This window comes from Hyperoodon ampullatus, assembly GCF_949752795.1.
Source record: "Hyperoodon ampullatus genome assembly, chromosome: 2".
Classification (NCBI taxonomy): domain Eukaryota; kingdom Metazoa; phylum Chordata; class Mammalia; order Artiodactyla; family Ziphiidae; genus Hyperoodon; species Hyperoodon ampullatus.
This window is the reverse complement of record NC_136915.1, coordinates 6,315,585-6,333,682: the sequence shown is the minus strand read 5'-3', so window position 1 is coordinate 6,333,682 and position 18,098 is coordinate 6,315,585. Positions and strand designations below refer to the sequence as shown.

General features: G+C 47.2%; 1 protein-coding gene across 1 annotated transcript in view; it reads left to right on the top strand.

Annotated features, from left to right (window-relative positions):
• RERE (arginine-glutamic acid dipeptide repeats) overlaps nucleotides 1-18,098 on the top strand; it is a 420,244-nt gene that overhangs the window by 347,651 nt on the left and 54,495 nt on the right. The window contains exon 12 of the mRNA XM_079698584.1: nucleotides 13,575-13,655. Within this exon, the coding sequence (XP_079554710.1) occupies nucleotides 13,575-13,655 (81 nt within the window). The remainder of the gene's footprint in view (nucleotides 1-13,574; nucleotides 13,656-18,098) is intronic.

The following is an 18,098-nucleotide window of genomic DNA, read 5'->3' as shown; positions in this document are numbered from 1 at the left end:
GTTGGAGGGTTTTGTTGTAAAACTTTTAAAGAATAAAATTAAGGCCTAGAGTAAGCTTGTTATTCTGTGTCTATCAACATGTGTATAGAATATTTTTATTTTGTTGCGTTATTACCCCTTTATTCCTTTTATTTTACTGCAACACCCAACATTTTAAAAGTTAGTGCTTTTTTGGGTAAATTAGGATACTTGGGATGTCATCTTACCATGAGAAACTCAGCCCAGGGAATGTTCATAGCTTGCCCCAGGGGTCATTTGTGAAGCCTTGATAGAATCAGGCGTAGAACCAGAGCCCAGCTTTCCTAATGCCTGTGTCTATATTCTGGATTTAGTGCAGTAAGCATAAAATGCTGATTGCTCTTCTTATTTTTCAAAATCAGCTGAAAACTCCAAAGACCCTGCATTACTGTCTGCTCTGTTAACAGATGCTTAAGTAGGTCTTCCTCTTCATATGTGTGTGGAATTGGTGTGGGCAAGGGAAAGCTGTCATTGTAGGACAAGTCAATTCTGAACTTTCAGATTCTTCCCACTTCCTGCTTCTGCCTTCTTTTTTTTCTTTTTTTAAAAAATAAATTATTTATTTATTTATTTGGTTGTGCTGGGTCTTAGTTGCAGCAGGTGTGCTCCTTAGTTGTGGCTTGCAGGCTCCTTAGCTGTGGCATGCGAGGCATGCACGTGGGATCTAGTTCCCTGACCAAGGATGGAACCCGGGCCCCCTGCATTGGGAGTGCAGAGTCTTAACCACTGCGTCACCAGGGAAGTCCCTATGCTTCTGCCTTCTTTGCCCCCACCCCCTCATTTATAATTATAACTTTTTAACTGTGAAAATTATCTCATTGATTAATTTTTGCTATAGAAGTGAGTTTTAAAGCTCTTTTTGAGGGTTCTCCTTCATAGAGTCTCAAATACTTCCTCCAGTATTGCAAATGAGGACTATTTGGGGGGGCGGGGGGGAGGCGGTGTGGTGTGGTGAGGGCAGTCTGCATGGGGGGAGGGCACAGAAGAGCCTCAGCCTGACTCAGCAGGTTAAGCATTCCCTAAGCATTTCTTTTTGTAAGATTTTAAGTAAATACTTTGGAACTCAAACTCCACTCTGCTTGCAGCCCAATGTATCCAACTGTGTATGTAAATGCACTATTAGTATGTTTGTATTCCATATAAATACACATAAATATACAGATCGAATCAGTTTGTGTGTGTAATTTACACACAGCTGTGTTCACGCTCCCTTAATACCAGTATTTTCAGCAAGAGTGAGGTATCATGGGAGCACTGTTGTTCCAAACAGAAGCCAGCAGAGCAGCCTTGAGGTGGGGCCCATTACCAGCCCCTGATGTGGGACCCTCCCTTGACAGACTCTCTTGTGACAGACATCCTGCGTGGAGGTAGTATGCGACCAGAAGGGTGCCTGTCATAGAAAGAAAATAGTGACTGCCAGTTAGACCGGGATCTGCCTTGTGACCCAGTTTTGCCTTTTGTAATTGAAATACACTCCTCTTCCCCCTCCAGCCCCCTGCGTTTCCTAAAGGGATACTTGATTTTCCTCTCATTTTGGAGAGCATTTAAAGTGACCAAAGTTAAATAAGGAGCCCTAGCCCTTGTCATGTTGTCATGAAAGGGAAACAGTCCAGGAGCCGCTTCTATGGCCCTGGAGCTGGACAGGGCCTCAGTTTCCCCTGTTTAAGAAGTGGGGCAGGAGTGGATCATAACAACTTCTAGACTGAGTTCTTCTGGAAGACACGTTTCACTTAATTTGAAATAACAGGCCTATATGATTTTATTTCATTTAGGACTGTATGATATCATTGTCCAATATTCTAACAATGTATTTATTTTACTTCCCTACTAGAAAACGTATAGTGATTTAGATGTTTTAATGTTTTATCAAAAAGGAGCAGGGATCATCCTACACCTGTGCTATCCGCTGTGGTAACCGCTGGCCACACGTGGCCATTGAGCACCTGAAGTGTGCTAGCCCGAGTGGAGATGTGCTGTTAGCGTAAAACAGACCCTGAATTTCACAGACTGAGTAGGTAAAAGGGAATGTAAAATATTTCATTAATCATTTTTATATTGATTACACATTGCAATGATAATATTTTGGATATATTAATGTGCTATTAATGTTCATTTTACCTCTTTTTAAAATACGGCTCCTAGAAAATGAAAGTTACGTACTTGGCTCACATCTGTGGCTCACATTCAGTTTTTATTGGGCAGCCATTGATCTAAACGCCTTGCATTATAATTTTTGCAAAGGGCCTCCCACTAAAGAGTTCTACTTCTTTGTTCTCTTGTAGCTTATAGGCAAGCCACATTTCTTTTTCAGTTTATTCCCTGTTCCTTCTGTGCCAAGATCTACTTTGTTAAAGAAGGTGAACTTTTTAGTGACTTAATTATGAGCCACTTGACCAAGAACATTTACGTGGGGACCGCAGTGCTATCGCAGGGAGAGAAGGCGCCTCTCATGTCCGTTTGGGTTCGTTATTAGTGTTGGGTTATTTTTAATTTGGGTGTAGCTGGGCAGCCATAATTGGCAAGAGGTATTTAGCTGGCGGTATTTCTACATCTGTTAATGCTGCTGCTTAACTAGCCAGTTCTCATTTGACTTGAAAGTGCATTGAAGCGTGCTGCTCTGATATTCACCCCGTGGCAATGCTGTGTTAGGCCTGCAGTAATGAAAGGACTTCAGCTGCTCAGCATAATCATCTAGACTCAGAGGGTCACATAGACAGAGATGTATAGGATGGCTCAGTGGCCTTTGCTAGTGGGCAGAGTTGCTGTGTAAACCATCCAACATAAGGTCATTTTCCTGTTGGGCATGTGGTCTTTGAAAAATGGAGTGACTTTTTTTTTATATTTGCGACCACCTGGGAAGGGTTTTGCACACAGGTGTGTTGAAAAAGGAAATTGTGGGCTTCACTCTGGGTGGTGAGCCGGCATCAGGGAGTGGACTAGCGTGGTGTCTCTAGTGAGACTTGTATGTTTGAACGGACAGGAAAGGTGGTGTTGAATCATTCTGTAGGTAGTAATTAGAGAGTCAGAGACTTAGCACTGAGCGTAGGTCAGGAGACCTTGAGTCAAGCTGCAGGGCCAATGGCTGGGAAATAAACAGCATTGTAAGAAGGCCAAGCCGGTTCACCTCCCAGATACATTCATTTTTTCATTCAGCCAGTGATAGTGGTCACCTGCTCTGTGTGTCAGGGGCTGTTCTAGGTGCTGGGGATTCCCTCATGTACTCAGTGTCATACGTAGCATGTCACGTCACGTCAGGGCAACAAGAGCTCAGTGTTAACGTAGAGCAGAGGAAGGTTATAGAGAGTGATAGGCCTGCGGATTGTCTGAGGAAGTCTAATAGGAAGATGGTTCACTGGTTGACTTAATTAATAGTTGACTAACATTGAGGTTAAAGGTTTTAGTGATGAAGCTTGTATTGGTTTCCTATTGCTGCATAGCAAATTACTCCCAACAATAAAAATCACCTCAACTTAAAACAAGAACGATCATTTATTACCCTGTTTCTGCAGGACAAGAATTTAGAAATGGCTCAGCGGTGCATTCTGACTTGGGGTGCTTTCATGAGGCTGCGGTCAGATGGTAGATGGGGTTGGAGTCATCTTGAAGGCTCCTTCACTTGCGAGTCCAGGCTAGGAAAACTCAAATGGCGGGCGGGGGGTGGGGTGCTGCACAGCTGGAGCTTCTGAGGCATCTCTCTCTCTCTCTCTCTCCGCCTCCCTAGGTGGTCTCCCCAGCATGGTGACTTCTGGATAACCGTGCTTCTTAATGTGGTGGCTCAGGGCTCCAAAGACACATGTCCAGAGAGGGAGAGCCAAGCAGAAGCTGTGTTACCTTTTATGCATGCCCCAGCCTCAAGCTACCAGTGCTACTTGTGCCCTGTTGGTCAGGATAGTTACAAAGATCCACCCAGGCTCCAGGGCAGGGAACAGAGACCCACATCTCAGTGGAGTGTCTTCATCACACTGTAGGAGCAGCATGTAGGATGGCACGGAAATAAGAGTCTGTCACAAATACAAAGCTTTTGTGGGTATGTGTGTTTGTTTGTTTTGTTTTAAATAATGTATGATCCTTGCCTGTAAAGTGAGAGCTTTGACCAGCTTAGATGTTCTAAAGCTTCCTTCCGACTCTGATATTCTCGGATTCTACTATTATTACAGACATGGCAGGGAGTGAGTGTTGAGCTGACAACTGCCTAGCTTTTGTAGACATTTCTGGAGCACGTCAGCAGAGCCAGCTGGGGGTAGGATGACTGCTGGACTCTTCTTGCTGGCCTCAAACACCTTAGGACCTGGCACTTGAGTCACGCTTTGTGTTTCTGTAGCTAATCTTCGGTGGTGGGGGGCGGCGCGCAGAGAGGCAGGGGGGATAAAACGGTGATGAGACCAGGAGAGCTGTCTGTTGTCACAATGCTCGTGAACTGAGGAAGGTAGAAGAATCAGGGCAGGATCATATTAGACCCACCTCCCCCAGTTCTCATTCTCATACTCTTTGGCCTTTGGAAGATTGGAAAGTAAAGGAACCAGGAAAAAGAACTCTTTGCTATTTTTCCTCCATGACAGCTGAATATTTGAAACCTGCTGTATTTGACCCTAGAGAGGACTTCTCTTAGAAATGGACAGGCTTGTATTGGGGCTTCTGTTCTGAGGACCATCAAATCTTTTGGGACGAGGCGGGGAAACAGGCCCTTTTTGCAAAACCTAGGATTTATTTAATGTTAAAGGTATCTTAGACCAATCTTCTGCATTTCCAGGTAAGACAGTTGATAAAACATATCATGCATTAACAGGGTCTCTTTCTGGAGAGAGTTTAGCCATCCTCCTGTCTCTGTGTAGGAGAGAGGCCACCTGCCTGGCTGCAGCTCCCAGTGATGGAGAACTAGGCATCCACTGTTGAGGCTTTGCGGAGAGATGAGAGAAAGCCCGCCACTCCTCTTAACACACACGCACACGGAAGCCCCGGGGAGGCCTAGTGACCTATACAAGGGTGTCGTTATTTAGTGGCAGAGCCATGCACTCCAAGCCAAGCGTTTCTGTGGGAAAAATTTTAACATGGACATACAGCATACAATCTGTGGCACTTTTGCTTCAAAGAGCAAGTTGTGTATGTTTATACCTAAAATTTCCTTTAGAGGTTTTCTGTTTTGTTTTTTTAAAGACGGATAATACCCTTTAATTCCTCTGATATGTATAGATGCAAGAGAGTTTTCTGCACCTAGATTCCAAGCAATTAATCCTATTTTGAAATCTCATCTCTCTACTTCTCCACCCTTCCTGATTAGCTATGGATTGGGGCAGGATATTTAATTAACCTAAACTTCCAGATTCTCCACCTGTAGCATTGACCCAGTGACACCTACGTTGGAGAGTGTATTGAGGAGCCTTGAGGAGGATGTGGTCTGGGACCCACCAGTATCCATGTTGAGACTGTGATGTCCTGAGACAATGGAAGATGTTACTCTGGATAGAAAGCATAGGACAAGTCTGAGCTAGGGAGAATGTCAGGTTTTGGAGAGACTTGAGAACCATCAGTAAAAATGTGGTTATTATTTTACTTTTTAAATTTATTTATTTATTTATTTTTGGCGGTGTTGGGTCTTCGTTTCTGTGCGAGGGCTTTCTCTAGTTCTAGTTGCGGCGAGCGGGGGCCACTCCTCATGGTGGTGCGCGGGCCTCAAACTGCCGCGGCCTCTCCTGTTGCGGAGCACAGGGTCCAGACGCGCAGGCTCAGTAGTTGTGGCTCACGGGCCTAGTTGCTCCACGGCATGTGGGATCCTCCCAGACCAGGGCTCGAACCCGTGTCCCCTACATTGGCAGGCAGACCCTCAACCACTGTGCCACCAGGGAAGCCCTGTGGTTATTATTTTCGATTGTGATCCTATTTGCTATTTTTAAACTATAACTAGTTGAATGGAACTTAACTATTAACTAGTTATTCTGGAATACTGCTAGTAAATTCAACATGCACTTACAAAGTAGAGTCAACAAGAAATTAGGAGCAACATGCCAGAAATCTCGGAGATGCCCACCACCATGGCTTGCTGGCCTGTCTCCTCTCAGACACACTGCTTCCGCTGCTGTTTATTGAAAACGTCATGCTTTACCTGGGTCGCCCTTTCGTTGATGTGTTAAATATTTTAAATCAAAACCCAAATGATACTTTTCAAAGCAGTATCAATAGTGTACCTCCAGCCGGAAGCGTGTTTTCGATATGGGGTGATGGGAGTCTGTAACAAACAGGATTATATGGATGAAATGCAATAGGTTCTCATCTGGCGGTTGCTCAGAGAGAGCCACTGTTGAATGAACAGGTAGGCGTCCTGGAATACAGATGTTGGAAAGGCTTTTATTTCTTCTGCTTGGCATCAGTCTTCTCTTTTTCCTCCCTACCCCTCATTAACATAAGCCCACATTGAGGAAACGTCTTCAGTTTTCTGCTGCTGCTGCTTCTCTACACCTCCAGAAGGCCAGTGGACAACTCCTCTTACTCTCTGCCTGGCTTGTGGGCTTACACTTTTGTCTCTCCACTGGGGGCAACTGTGGTTTGCTTACTTGCAGATCTGCCTGCTCTTCAGTCCCCTGAGAAGCAGCAAGTCATTAACATAAAATTTTGTGCGGAAAACAGGGTAGAGCAGGAGCCATTTTCACAGTGGGACTCACTTTAATACCTGCAGTGTTTTCCAAACAGTTATGTAAGAGGACTGAGTAAGAGTCGCTTTTCAGAAGTCCTGGTGAGTTTCTGACTGGGATACACTAGTTAAAATTCACCAGAGGGAGTTAATTTTGAAAGCTCTCAGCCAGGGGTTAATGCAGAGTTATCTTTTAGCCATTTTTGCAGCACTGCCCCTCTCCCCAGCTCCTCTCCTCTGCTGTAGTCACAGGTCAGATCCAGCACTTGAGATGAGCCGCATTGGGAATTGCACGTGCACACGAGGGAGATAAGCGCACCTTATTCTTTGGCCTCATCGACCCAGCACTCCTCTGTGTGCAATCCAATTTGATATTAAGAGTAATCTTTTTTTGAGATACGTAGGGCAGGTATTTTATGGCCAGTTTAAAAGATGATCAAACCGAGACAAGAATAAATTAAGTTTCGAGAATATAGCCTTTATTTGTCCATTCGTAGACCTCTGGGAAACACTTAAAATCTTGAAATGCAAACGCAGGCAGCAGTTGCCCATCATAGCCCTGATCCACACACTCTCCTCAACTCCATTCTTAGCCTTCACCCCATCCCTGAAGTTCCCTGACTGTTTACGTTGGTCAGTCTTGACCCTCGCACCCTGGTTCAAGGATTTGGTGACACGTGGTTAGTTTTCCCATCTGTAAAATGGAGACATTAGTAGCCCCTGCCTCGAAAGGTTATTGCGGTGCTTCAGTGAGTCAGTTCGTGTAGAGCCCTTAGGAGAGTGCCTGCCATTGGAGCACGACTCAGTGCTGGCTGCTTTTCGTGTTGAATAGCTGGTGTCTCCCTACCTTTCTCTCATCCTGACACATAACAGTGAAGCTGCTTTTGCCCCAGGCCAACCCTGGTCCACCCCTTCCCCCCACCCCCGGTGGGAGACAGTCAGTGTCTGGGCAGCCAGTGAGGCCGTCATCGCCCCTGGGCACAGGGCTTGGGAGGCTCTGAGCTGGGGCAGGCTCAGCAGTAATGAGCGGAACTTTTGAACTTGTTACTTTATCATAAGAGAGAATGTTAGCGCACTTTGACCCAATTATGTTTATCCCTATTACGTATCTCCCATTTCAAAAGTGGCTGTGTCTAAACAGCCATGTCAGAATTACTGAGCGGAACAGAGAAGCAGACCAGATCCTAGGACTTCTGAGTTTGAATCTCACATTCTTTCCATTCTACCGAAAATGAGAAATAGAGCCCTCCCGATTCTACTCAGACCCAAATTTAACAGCAAGCACTGTGTTCAGGTAACTCACTTTTTTTAAAGCCAAGAATTAAATGTTCTCTACGAGAAACTTATAGGTAGGTAACTTCTGATGGTGATATGAAGTTTCAGCTCAACAATAGAAAACTATAGCAATGTGTCTAAAAACTGGGGAGTAATTACGAAACCTGATTATCACTACAATGGCAATCATATTACAGTGTATGAACGTATCAGATTAACATGTTGTATACCTTGTAACACAGTGTTGTACGTCAAAATATATTTCAATAGATAAAATCAAAATTGGAGCGCTGTCACAAACTAAGTTGTAAAACAAAGCAAAGAACAGTCTCCTTGCCATTAATAAATCTGTATGTATATTTGGGTCTCATCTGGCTATGAGGATTGAGAAATAGAAGAGGACTTGTCTTGTGCTCCCAAGAAACACACAGGTTGATTGAAAACAAAGAGCACCAGAGAAACCAGTGCCAACACCCGGAGATCCTCGGCTCATGGGTCTGAGAGTGGCTGGACTGCAAGCCTGTGGAGCGTAAGAAGTGGGGCTGCCCTGCACTTGGAGCAGCAGCCCAGCCACAGCTCCCGCCTCGGGAAGGAGCAGTCTTCTTTCTCCTGCACCCTTGGCATCTTAGCAGTCTAACGTTTATACACCGTCAGGGACAGAACAGCTAATGGACGGAGACATAATTCATGAGGCCTTGAATCTCAGCACTGGAAATGCTGAATTTCAGCTCAACTGCTAGAATGCTATTAAGAAACAGACCGCGTCTGTGAACTTTCGTTTAGAAGCTTCCAGTACCTGTCTGTTTGTGAGTCGATAGTGTTAATTATGAAATTAAAGTCTTAAACAAACGTCAGGGTCTTCATTTGCAGAGAGATGAATGAATAGAGAGAACGGAGACTACAGCCTCAGTAAGCTCTGTTTAACATACTGACCTATTCTAATCATTGACCACTCTGAGTGGGTTGGCTTTGTTTCGATTTTAAGGGCTACTCTACATTTCTGGTAAACCACAAGGTAAAGGCTGGTCTCTGAGAAGCAGATGTTTTGCCAGTTTTGAGGCCTTGTGGCTTTCCATAGAGAAGTAACAGTACAGGCCACATGAAGCTTTTACTTCCTTTTTTTAAAAAAAGTGGGGCCAGTGGTGCTTTGTACTTGATAGCATAGTCATTGATATACACTGACAGCAGTGGTCTGTGTTCACCATCAGATGTCAAATCCATATTTCTGGAAGTAGTTAGTTTGAAATGTGTATGAGACAAGTGTTCCCAGTGGGCTTGGACCATAGATTTAGAGCCATGGGAGTGGTGGAAGTCATATTGGGAGGGAGTCTCAGAGCAGAAAACCTGGAACAAAGCCTCGGGGAGACTCAGAGGTTGAGGAGAGAATTAAGCCACCAGGTGACATGAGAAAAATCAGCAAAGTTTGGTGTCATGGAGCCGATAAGATCAACTTTGTTATCAAAGTTCAAAATGGACCCTTTGGCATTTAACAGTCTATTTCCACTGTGCCCACCCTTGCCCAGGCTCTTGTCATCTCATGGTTTGTTTCATCTGTGTATCACAGACTTGGCAGCTCCAGCTGCCTAATGCTATAGGGAGGCAAGGTGGTATAAGATACAATTCCTGGGCTTCCGTGGTGGCGCAGTGGTTGAGAGTCCGCCTGCCGATGCAGGGGACACGGGTTTGTGCCCCGGTCTGGGAGGATCCCACATGCCGCCGAGCGGCTGGGCCCCGTGAGCCATGGCCGCTGAGCCTGCGCGTCCGGAGCCTGTGCTCCGCAACGGGAGAGGCCACAGCAGTGAGAGGCCCGCGTACCGCAAAAAAAAAAAAAAAAAAAAAGATACAATTCCTGTCTTTTCAGACCTCATAGACACTATGAGTACATGAGGCCTTTTACAAATAAATAAATGCGAAGTGAATGGGGATGGGGACGGTCAGGGAAGTCTCATTTTGGAGTGGGAGGGATTTGAGCTTGAGTTTGAGGTGAACTGGAGGTAGGCTGTGGAGAGAAGTACTAAAGGTACCCCAGAGTCAGAAGTTCAGACAGAGGTGGTAGCATGGGCCAGTTGGCATCACTGGACATCTATTTGGAAAGGTAGGCCAGGACAGGATCCTGGTGCGCCTTGAATGCAGGGCTAAGGGTTAAACACCACCCTGAAGAGGTCAAAGAGCTATTCTTAGGTAGGGCCTGGGGGCAAGATAGTGTAGGACTCATGATGAAATCCGTGGTTTTGAAAAATTCCTCAGCAGAGGCTTGTAAATGGCTGGATGGGAGAGATGGGTTAGTGGGCTAGCTAGTAGGAAAGGAGGTAAGGGTTTGGCCTGGGACTGCTGCTGGAATGAGCGGGAAAGGAAGGCACTGAAAGACCTTTCTCAGGAAGAACACTGAAGAGTTGATTTGATTTGGCGGGGCAGCAGGAAAGGGCAGATCATGGGACCATGACTGAAATCGCTTACCTCTGTAGACTCTTAGCCCACTTCACCGAGACTGTGGCAGTAGCGCTGCAGGGCATGGCTTTTGGAGCCCGGGTTTGAATTCTGCCTTGACCGCTGAGGAGGTGGGTGACCTTGGTCTGGTTACTTAACCCACGGTGCCTCAGCTTCCTTGTCGGTAAAATGGAGATAATAGCAGTACTTCCTTCTAGGTTGTGAGGACTTTGAGGCTCCTGACGTATAGTAGGTACTTAATAACTGTCGAGTGGATGCTGTTCAGAGGATTATAACAAGTGGAGGAATCAGGGTCTGAACTCACGTTTGCGGAACTCTCCCACATTACCCTGCGCTTCCAGGTTCAGCCTTTCTCAGCTGCTCCTTCACTGGGCCGGCCTCTCCCGGTGAACCTGTTGCGTGTCCGCACACACGCATGGCCCTGCCATTCCACCATCTGACTCACGCCAGAGCCCACCTCAGCTTTGTGTAGACTCTCCCTGTCTGATTACCACTTCCTGTTCTCTGCCTCTGTCTTTCCTGGAGGGCCTTCCCCCCGCCCATCCACGCCTGCAAATGCTGTCTGCTCTTCCGCGATCTGCCTCCGCGAAGGCGTTCTGAGCAACAGCCCGTCCCTCTTCTCGGCTCCCTTGCAGCACTGGTGAGCTGCCCGTCACTGCTTCATGCTTGGCCGACCTAAGTCTCAGATGGTTCTGTAATCGCCTCACACACATTTATCTTACCTGCTAAAAATGAATCCGTTTTAATAAAGGTCCATGGCTACCTTTTTTGTTGTTGTTGTTTTAAAAATTCCTCCCAGTGTTAGGTGCTCACTCAATACTGAACTTCTTAACGAGTAGATTAAGAAGCATTAATTCTGAAGGCCGAGGTTGAGCTCCGGTCATCCTCATCTCACACCGGGGCTCCCTCTCCAGCCTCTTTAACTGCATTGCAGCCGGTCTGTCCCTAATGCACGCCGAGGGCCACACGGCCACCAGAGTAGTCTCTGTGCCGTCTTTTCATGGAACGCTCTTGCTTACACTGCTCCGCTGGCCTACAGCTAGGAGCAGAACTCCTCAGCCTGGCCTGGAAGGCTCTTTGCAACCTGACCCTCTCCCCCACTCTTCAGTCTTACCTGCTGGGACTCCACTCCGCACACCCTGTCCTCGTCGCAGTTCCCAGGGTGATCTGTGTGCCCTTCCTGGCTGACCCCTCTGCCTGGAGCCCTGCTGAGCCCACCTGGCAGGTTCATGCTCCCCCTTGTCTCGCCCCTACGACGGCAGCAGAGTAAGTTGCTTCCTCCTCCTGACCCCACCTCCCGCCCTTTGTTCCTCTGCTGCTTTTCGTTGGGGCCCAGAGATTGATCTGTTTACCTGTTTGCCAGGCCTGCTCCTTGAGGGCAGGGCCGTCTCGTTCCTCTCCACATCCCGATGGAGATGTGGAGATGCTCTGCACGCAGCCCGGGATGCGTGCTGAGCATATAAATGATACTTTTTTCAGGTAACGAGGGTCACTCTGCTTCAGAGCAGAGCAGAGCTTGCTTCTTTCTTGTGCCTTGCCAGATTTTTCCTTTTGAACTATACGAATTATGTTGAAAACTGACAGTGATGAGTCATATCTTAGAAAGGGGTGAAATCTGAAAATGCAGAGCCTCCAGGAATGGAGTAGGAGGTTGCAGATCGGTCTTCCCGGCCAAGTCTGGCTCTTCACTGAATTCGCCCGGCTGGTCTCAACCGCGGGGAGTGGGAGGGACTCCCCTCCCGGTGGGCAGGTGATTTATTGGCTGGGAAGCTTCCGCGGTGATTTAGTTGTGAAACGGCGCCCTGCGAGGTGCCGGCTGAGGCCTGGGCCGGGCGGGAGCGGCCGCCCACAATCCCGGGCCGGAGGGACCTCGGGGTTCGTCGGGGCCAGCCCCCACGCTTCGCAGCCCGGGGGCGGCGGGCGTGCGCTGCTGACTCTGCCCGCCCGGGGGGAGGCCCGGGGGTAGGCCCGGAGACGGAGCAGCCCGGGGAGGGCCCCAGCCCGGAGCCAGCCCCGCGGGCGCCCTCTGCTCGCGCCCGCCGCGGCGGGGAGGAAGTTTCCGTGCTCCGCCGCCCGGGTCGACTCCCGCTTTTTGGAAGGAGGAAACCGAGGTACCGGCGCCGGGGTCCCACGCGGAGCCTCGGGGCGGGGGCCGGAGCCGGGCCGGCGGGCGGCGCGGCGATCCAGGCCGCCTTTTGCAGCCGCCCGCGGCCGCGCTGGGCTCTGCGCGCCGCTCCGGCCTCCTCCCCCGGCGGCGGCGGCGGCGGCCGCCCCAGCCCCGCGCCCCGCGCCGCGCGGCCCCGCCGCGTTCACACGCCGAGCCGCCCGGCCGCCTCCGCCCTGCGCTTTGTGGAGCCGGAGCCCGAGCCCGAGCCCGAGCGCGAGCCGAGTGACAGGCGCGGCCTCCCGCCACCCGGACCCTGAGTGCGGCCCGCGGCGGCCCCGCGTACCTGTGGCTGCTGGCGATCGGCCGCGCGGGACCCGGCTTCGCGGGCCGAGGTGGGGTCCGGGGTTCCGGCAGTGGCCCCGCTGCGGCGGGGAGGGGCTGCCCGGGAGGAGTGGGACAAAGTGAAAGTCCCCGGGCCGCCGAGGGAACGGGGGCGGGGAGGAGCCGGGAAGGAAGAGGGGTGCTGGTGTTTGGGTGCCTGGTGCCCCGGGGCGGCTCTTGCGGCCGGCGTGGCGGGGCAGGCAGGCCGGCCGGGGTTCGGGCCCGGTGGGCTGCCGCGGTGCTGCTGCCGTCCTGGTGAATTCCCCGGACTAACGAAAGGCCTTTGAAGCCTCCAGGGTGCCCCTCTGGAGAAAAGTCTCCAGCTTTGGTCCCGTTCCCCCCTTCAGCTCGGCACTTTGGGAAGCTTCGTTCTCAGGTGGGGACCAGTTGTGCTGTTTTATTGATGGAAGCACGGAGCGTATGTGTTGTTTATACCTCCGTGGACCGATGCAGAGACCGGAGGCAGCGAAGGCACAGACGGCTGCTTGCCTCAGACACGGGACGTCCTCCTCGGCCTGTCCGAGTGCGGGACTGGGGATCTGACGGAGGCCGTCTGGGCGCGGGTCCCGGCCGTGCTGCTGAAATATTCCCCCGGCCGTGTCGACGTTCCCTAGCTCGGACTTCTTTGGGGTTGTTATTCTGCTGATTGCAGAGCTCTTTGCTGACATCCTGTGTTGTTTTTGGCTTTTACATCCCATTTGTTGTTTCTTTTTATCACAGAAACGCTTCGTTAAGGGGCTCAGGCAGTACGGCAAGAACTTCTTCAGAATTCGAAAGGAGCTGCTTCCCAATAAGGAAACAGTGAGTACAATTGGACTTTATGTAACTTGATTTTTTCCTCTTCGCTCCTGCTGCTTCTCCGCACTTGATCTTGTGAAATGGTTTCCTTTAACCCTGTGTTGTGCTGGCCTCGAGGATTCTATTCATTTTACTTCCTTCACTTTTAGTTTTAGCTCAGGATTCTAGATGGTAAAGTGACTGGTTATGCTTATCCCCAAGAAGGTGGATTTCAGAACAGAAGAGTCTTTGGCAACAGACGTTTTGGGGGGGGGGGGAGTCTGGGGTGTTGGGGAGTTAACATCTGATTTTAAATACAGTGGCTGAAATAGAAAATATCATTTATCGCTAGTTTGGATTTGGTTATTGACAAAAGTCATCAACAAACAATAGAGCTAAGAGGTTTGTAGCTCAATATACTTTAAATTCTCTGGGGACTGTTTTTTTTTTTTTAATGTTGCTATGTTTTGAAGAGTAGTTGTACCTAATTTTCCAGCCCTAAAAGTTTGCACTTTTTATTGGACAGATACAGAAGGATCCCTGTAAGTTGCTTGAAATGAGGCTTTTAAAAATTCCTTTGATATTTCACAAAGCTGAGAATCAGGTCTGATGAGCGCTCTTGTTAAACTTGGGGTAGGCGGGTTTGCTAAAGAGTCTTGGGAGTGAAGTTATGTAAAGAGAATGCTAGCAGGAGATTCATTCAGTCTTACCTGAATGTGCCTGTGGTTTCCTACAGGTGGTATTAGAGGAGGGTGGGGAGAGTCCTCCTTGCGGCTAGGCCAAGGAATAGGGGAGACGGGGGGTGGAGTGGGCCAGCCATCGCCCAGTGCCTGAGGCCCAAGTACTACAGAAGTTCACTTCAGGACTTGGGGATGGGAGGTGAATATTTAGACATTGAGTGCTGCTTCCCCCACCTCAGCTTTTGGGAGTGGATGGAGGAGAATATCCATGAAGAACACCCATGACAAAAGCTGGTGGGTTGGTTTGGGTTTTGGTTTTCTAATTGGGTATTGGGTATTGTTTACTGATTTCCTCTTATTCAATTTTGGTTCTTTTATTCAGTTTTTTTTTTTTAAACCTACTGTTTCTGGACACGTTTTCTGTACAGCACCTTATAAACAGACCTCATAATAGGGGAGAAGCATTCTGAGATTTCAAGTATAGCCTCGTATAAATTGGTGGTTTGCATTAATCAATCATAATTAGATTAAAATTTCAGTATTTATTATACTTGTAAATATGCTGAGATGGGTCATTTTGAGGATAGTTGGGAAAAAAAGCTTGTTTATGGACATTAAACTAAAATATATTATCAGTCTGTATAATCAAGTTACTTTTTGCTCTTTCCAGAGCAGAGTGGTAAGAGGTGTTTAATGTGGAGCAGTGAAAGAAATGCTTTTTACGTTTTCTGAGGATTTCAGTTATTGGAAGTAAAAACTAAAAAGGCTTTACCCTGTAAAGTATAGGAGTTTTGGTTTGGCCCAATTGGAGTGAAAATGAGAGAGATTATTGAGTAGATTTGAGCTGATGTGAGGGGCCAGATTATAACCTCTCAACTCAATTTTCTCTCTCCCTGTGCTCTGCTAAAAGTTGCAAAACATGAAGAATTTGATACAAGATATCCCTCTACAGTTATTTTATCTTTTTCTTTTAAAAAGTAAACTTAATAGCAAGATTAAGCATTGAATCTAAAATCTGGTCTCTAACATTTGGAAATGCCAGACACCTTGCATTTTATCTCCCCTGTGAAAAGGGATCTGAATAACCTTTAACCTAGGGAATGGTCTTCTAATCTGTTTTTCCTCTTGCTCTTGGTTGTCGCTTATTCTTATTGATGATGTCTGACTCAGTAGTAGCCTCTTTTTTTGCCACACAGAAGTTCTCAGTACAGCAACCTTTTGAGCAGGTTCTCTGGTTTTTTCCAGGCGCCTCTTTCCTGAGACGCTTCCCCATCACTTCTCTGCAGTCCCTGTTTCCCAGCCGTGTGGCTCCAATCCTCCCATCTCCTGTGGCACCCAGCAGTCTTCCTGTTTCCAGCCTCTTCCTCAGGGCACAGTCATTGGAGCTGATGGGAGGGTTGTTTGCAGCACTGGAGAATTTATTAGGGCTGAACATTGGCTAACTGTTCCTAGTGTCCTGCTGTCTTTTGCATGGAATTGGAGGAGGTTGGTAGTAGGATAAATCTTAAGTATTCTAGTCAGCTGGGAGCGGCACTCATATTTTCCTTAGTTATCAACATGGCCAGGCTAATCATTCACAAGTCATACAGAGGGGAGGACAAAGGTTATTTTTCATTTTTGCTGCAGAAGATGAGAAAACACTAGGTACCAGTGTTCTTGGTTCAAAACTTCCTAGGTAGAAATCTTCATATGGTCATGCCTTTTAAAAATACATATATGTATGTATATGTGTGTGTGTGTGTGTGTGTGTGTGTGTATACACACACACACACACACACACATAGCAAATCCCGCTAACCTAGATACTTTCCATATTGTCTTCTATTTACCAGAATTATTAACTCATTTCTTTGCTATTCTCAACCAACTTGAAACTTCAGAAGGGTGTCAGCATCCAAAAGAACACGCCTGATTGGGCATGGGCACGGGGTCAGCAGACCTGTGTTCTATTCTTGGCCTTACCAGTAACTATAGTACTTGATGATCTCTTTTAACTGGGCAGTCTTCTTTGAGCTGTTCATTGGGAAGTTCAGGTCAAATCCTGACACGGTCTAGGAAATTATTTTCTCTAAAATGGTGTGTCTTTGCATGAGAATTTTATTGGTGTTAGAATCTTTATAAAATGTTTGTACATCTTTGGTTGTCGCTGTGCCTGAGACCAAAGTGATGGTTCTTCTCTCCTCTGCCACTTACCTGCCATAGGGCCTTAAGCGGATTATTCAGCCTCCTGTCCTTTAATGTCTGAGTCTGTACAATGGGGTGATCCTGCTACCCCTTATAATTTTTTTTTAATTTTTAAATTAAATTAAATATTTTTTATTGGAGTTTAATTCTTTACAATGTTGTGTTAGTTTCTGTTGTAGAACAGAGTGAATCAGCTACATGTATACACATATCCCCTCCCTCTTGGGTCTCCCCCGCCAGAATTGTTTTGAGAATTTAAATGAGATACCCTCTATATAAAGAGTGCATAAAAACACTGGAAAATGATTGTTCTTCTTTATCTACCTTGAATAATATGTAAAGTAGCTAAATGCTATGAAAAGTACAGAATTATATTCTGCTTGTAAACATATTGAACCTATATAAAAAGAAATTACCTGTTTTTCATTAATCTGTCTTGCAGAAAACCCCTTTAATTGAAAAACAGAGTGGGTGGAGGGCACTGCCTAGTCTAAAAGATGGAATTCCTCTGTCTTGAAGCTTTGTTGAGGAGACTTCCACGCTTACCAGGCCACTCGGTGCCGATGTACATTCAGAGCTTCCTGGTAGGCACGGACACGGAGAGCTCTCCCAGCTCTTTTGGTTTCTGGTGTTTATTACTCAGGAGCTAAATCTGGCTTTTCTCTGAACACTGCTGCCCACTGAAGTGGGAATAGTGGCTGTGATTGTGGAAAACCAACTGTTTATAGAGGTTTAGTTGAGTGGGTATTACATGTTAACCTCAGATAGTTTAGTATCACAGTCGTGCAAATATCCTACAGTTGATTATCTTTCTCCCTGTTCTCCCTTCCTCCAAAACTATTTGCCTCCCGCAAATGCTCATAAGATGTATAATTAGTAGTAAAATACGGTAAAGAATTTTTGCTAAGCATCTCAGGTTCCCCTTGGCTGTATGCTTCTTCTCTCTCAAGACAATCTTTGACCTAAACCACATCAGAATCTTGGGTATTAGTACATTTGTATAAATCACAGTGAGCGCCCCGTAGCTGAGCTTCTGAGAAAATGATGGAGAACGAGGCTTCTTGGGATCTGCTTTAAGCACTGCCGTGTAATCTTTGGCTTGATGAGTCACATGACCTTTGATGCTAAGGTAATGCCTGAAAAAACAGGAGACCCAATAGTGTTGAATCTTAATTACCAGGAGGGGAATCCATGTTACAAATAACACAAAATCATAGGTGTTCCAAAAATAATTTTTCGTTTGATTTTTACACATTGTAGTTTTCTTCAAAAACATGAGATGATTACTCAGGTGACAGTGACATATAGTATCTTCTTTCATGCTGAGAACATCTCTTTGTTGTTTGAACCAAAGACTTTTCCGTGTCTGACACTGGGGTGGTTGTCCCTTGAATCCTGGCTGGCCTTTGTGTAAAGCTCTGTCTGCTGGCGCTTGGACAGATTCAGCCAGCATTGCATCGTAGACAGGGAACACGCACTTAGTGACCTGTCTCAGCGGCAGCTAACCTTAGTGCGAAGACAGTTTGATCCACCCCGACTTGATAGGGAGAAGAGGTGCCCCTAGAGGATCATTAGCCCCTGGATGGAGCAGGGGAACAGGCAC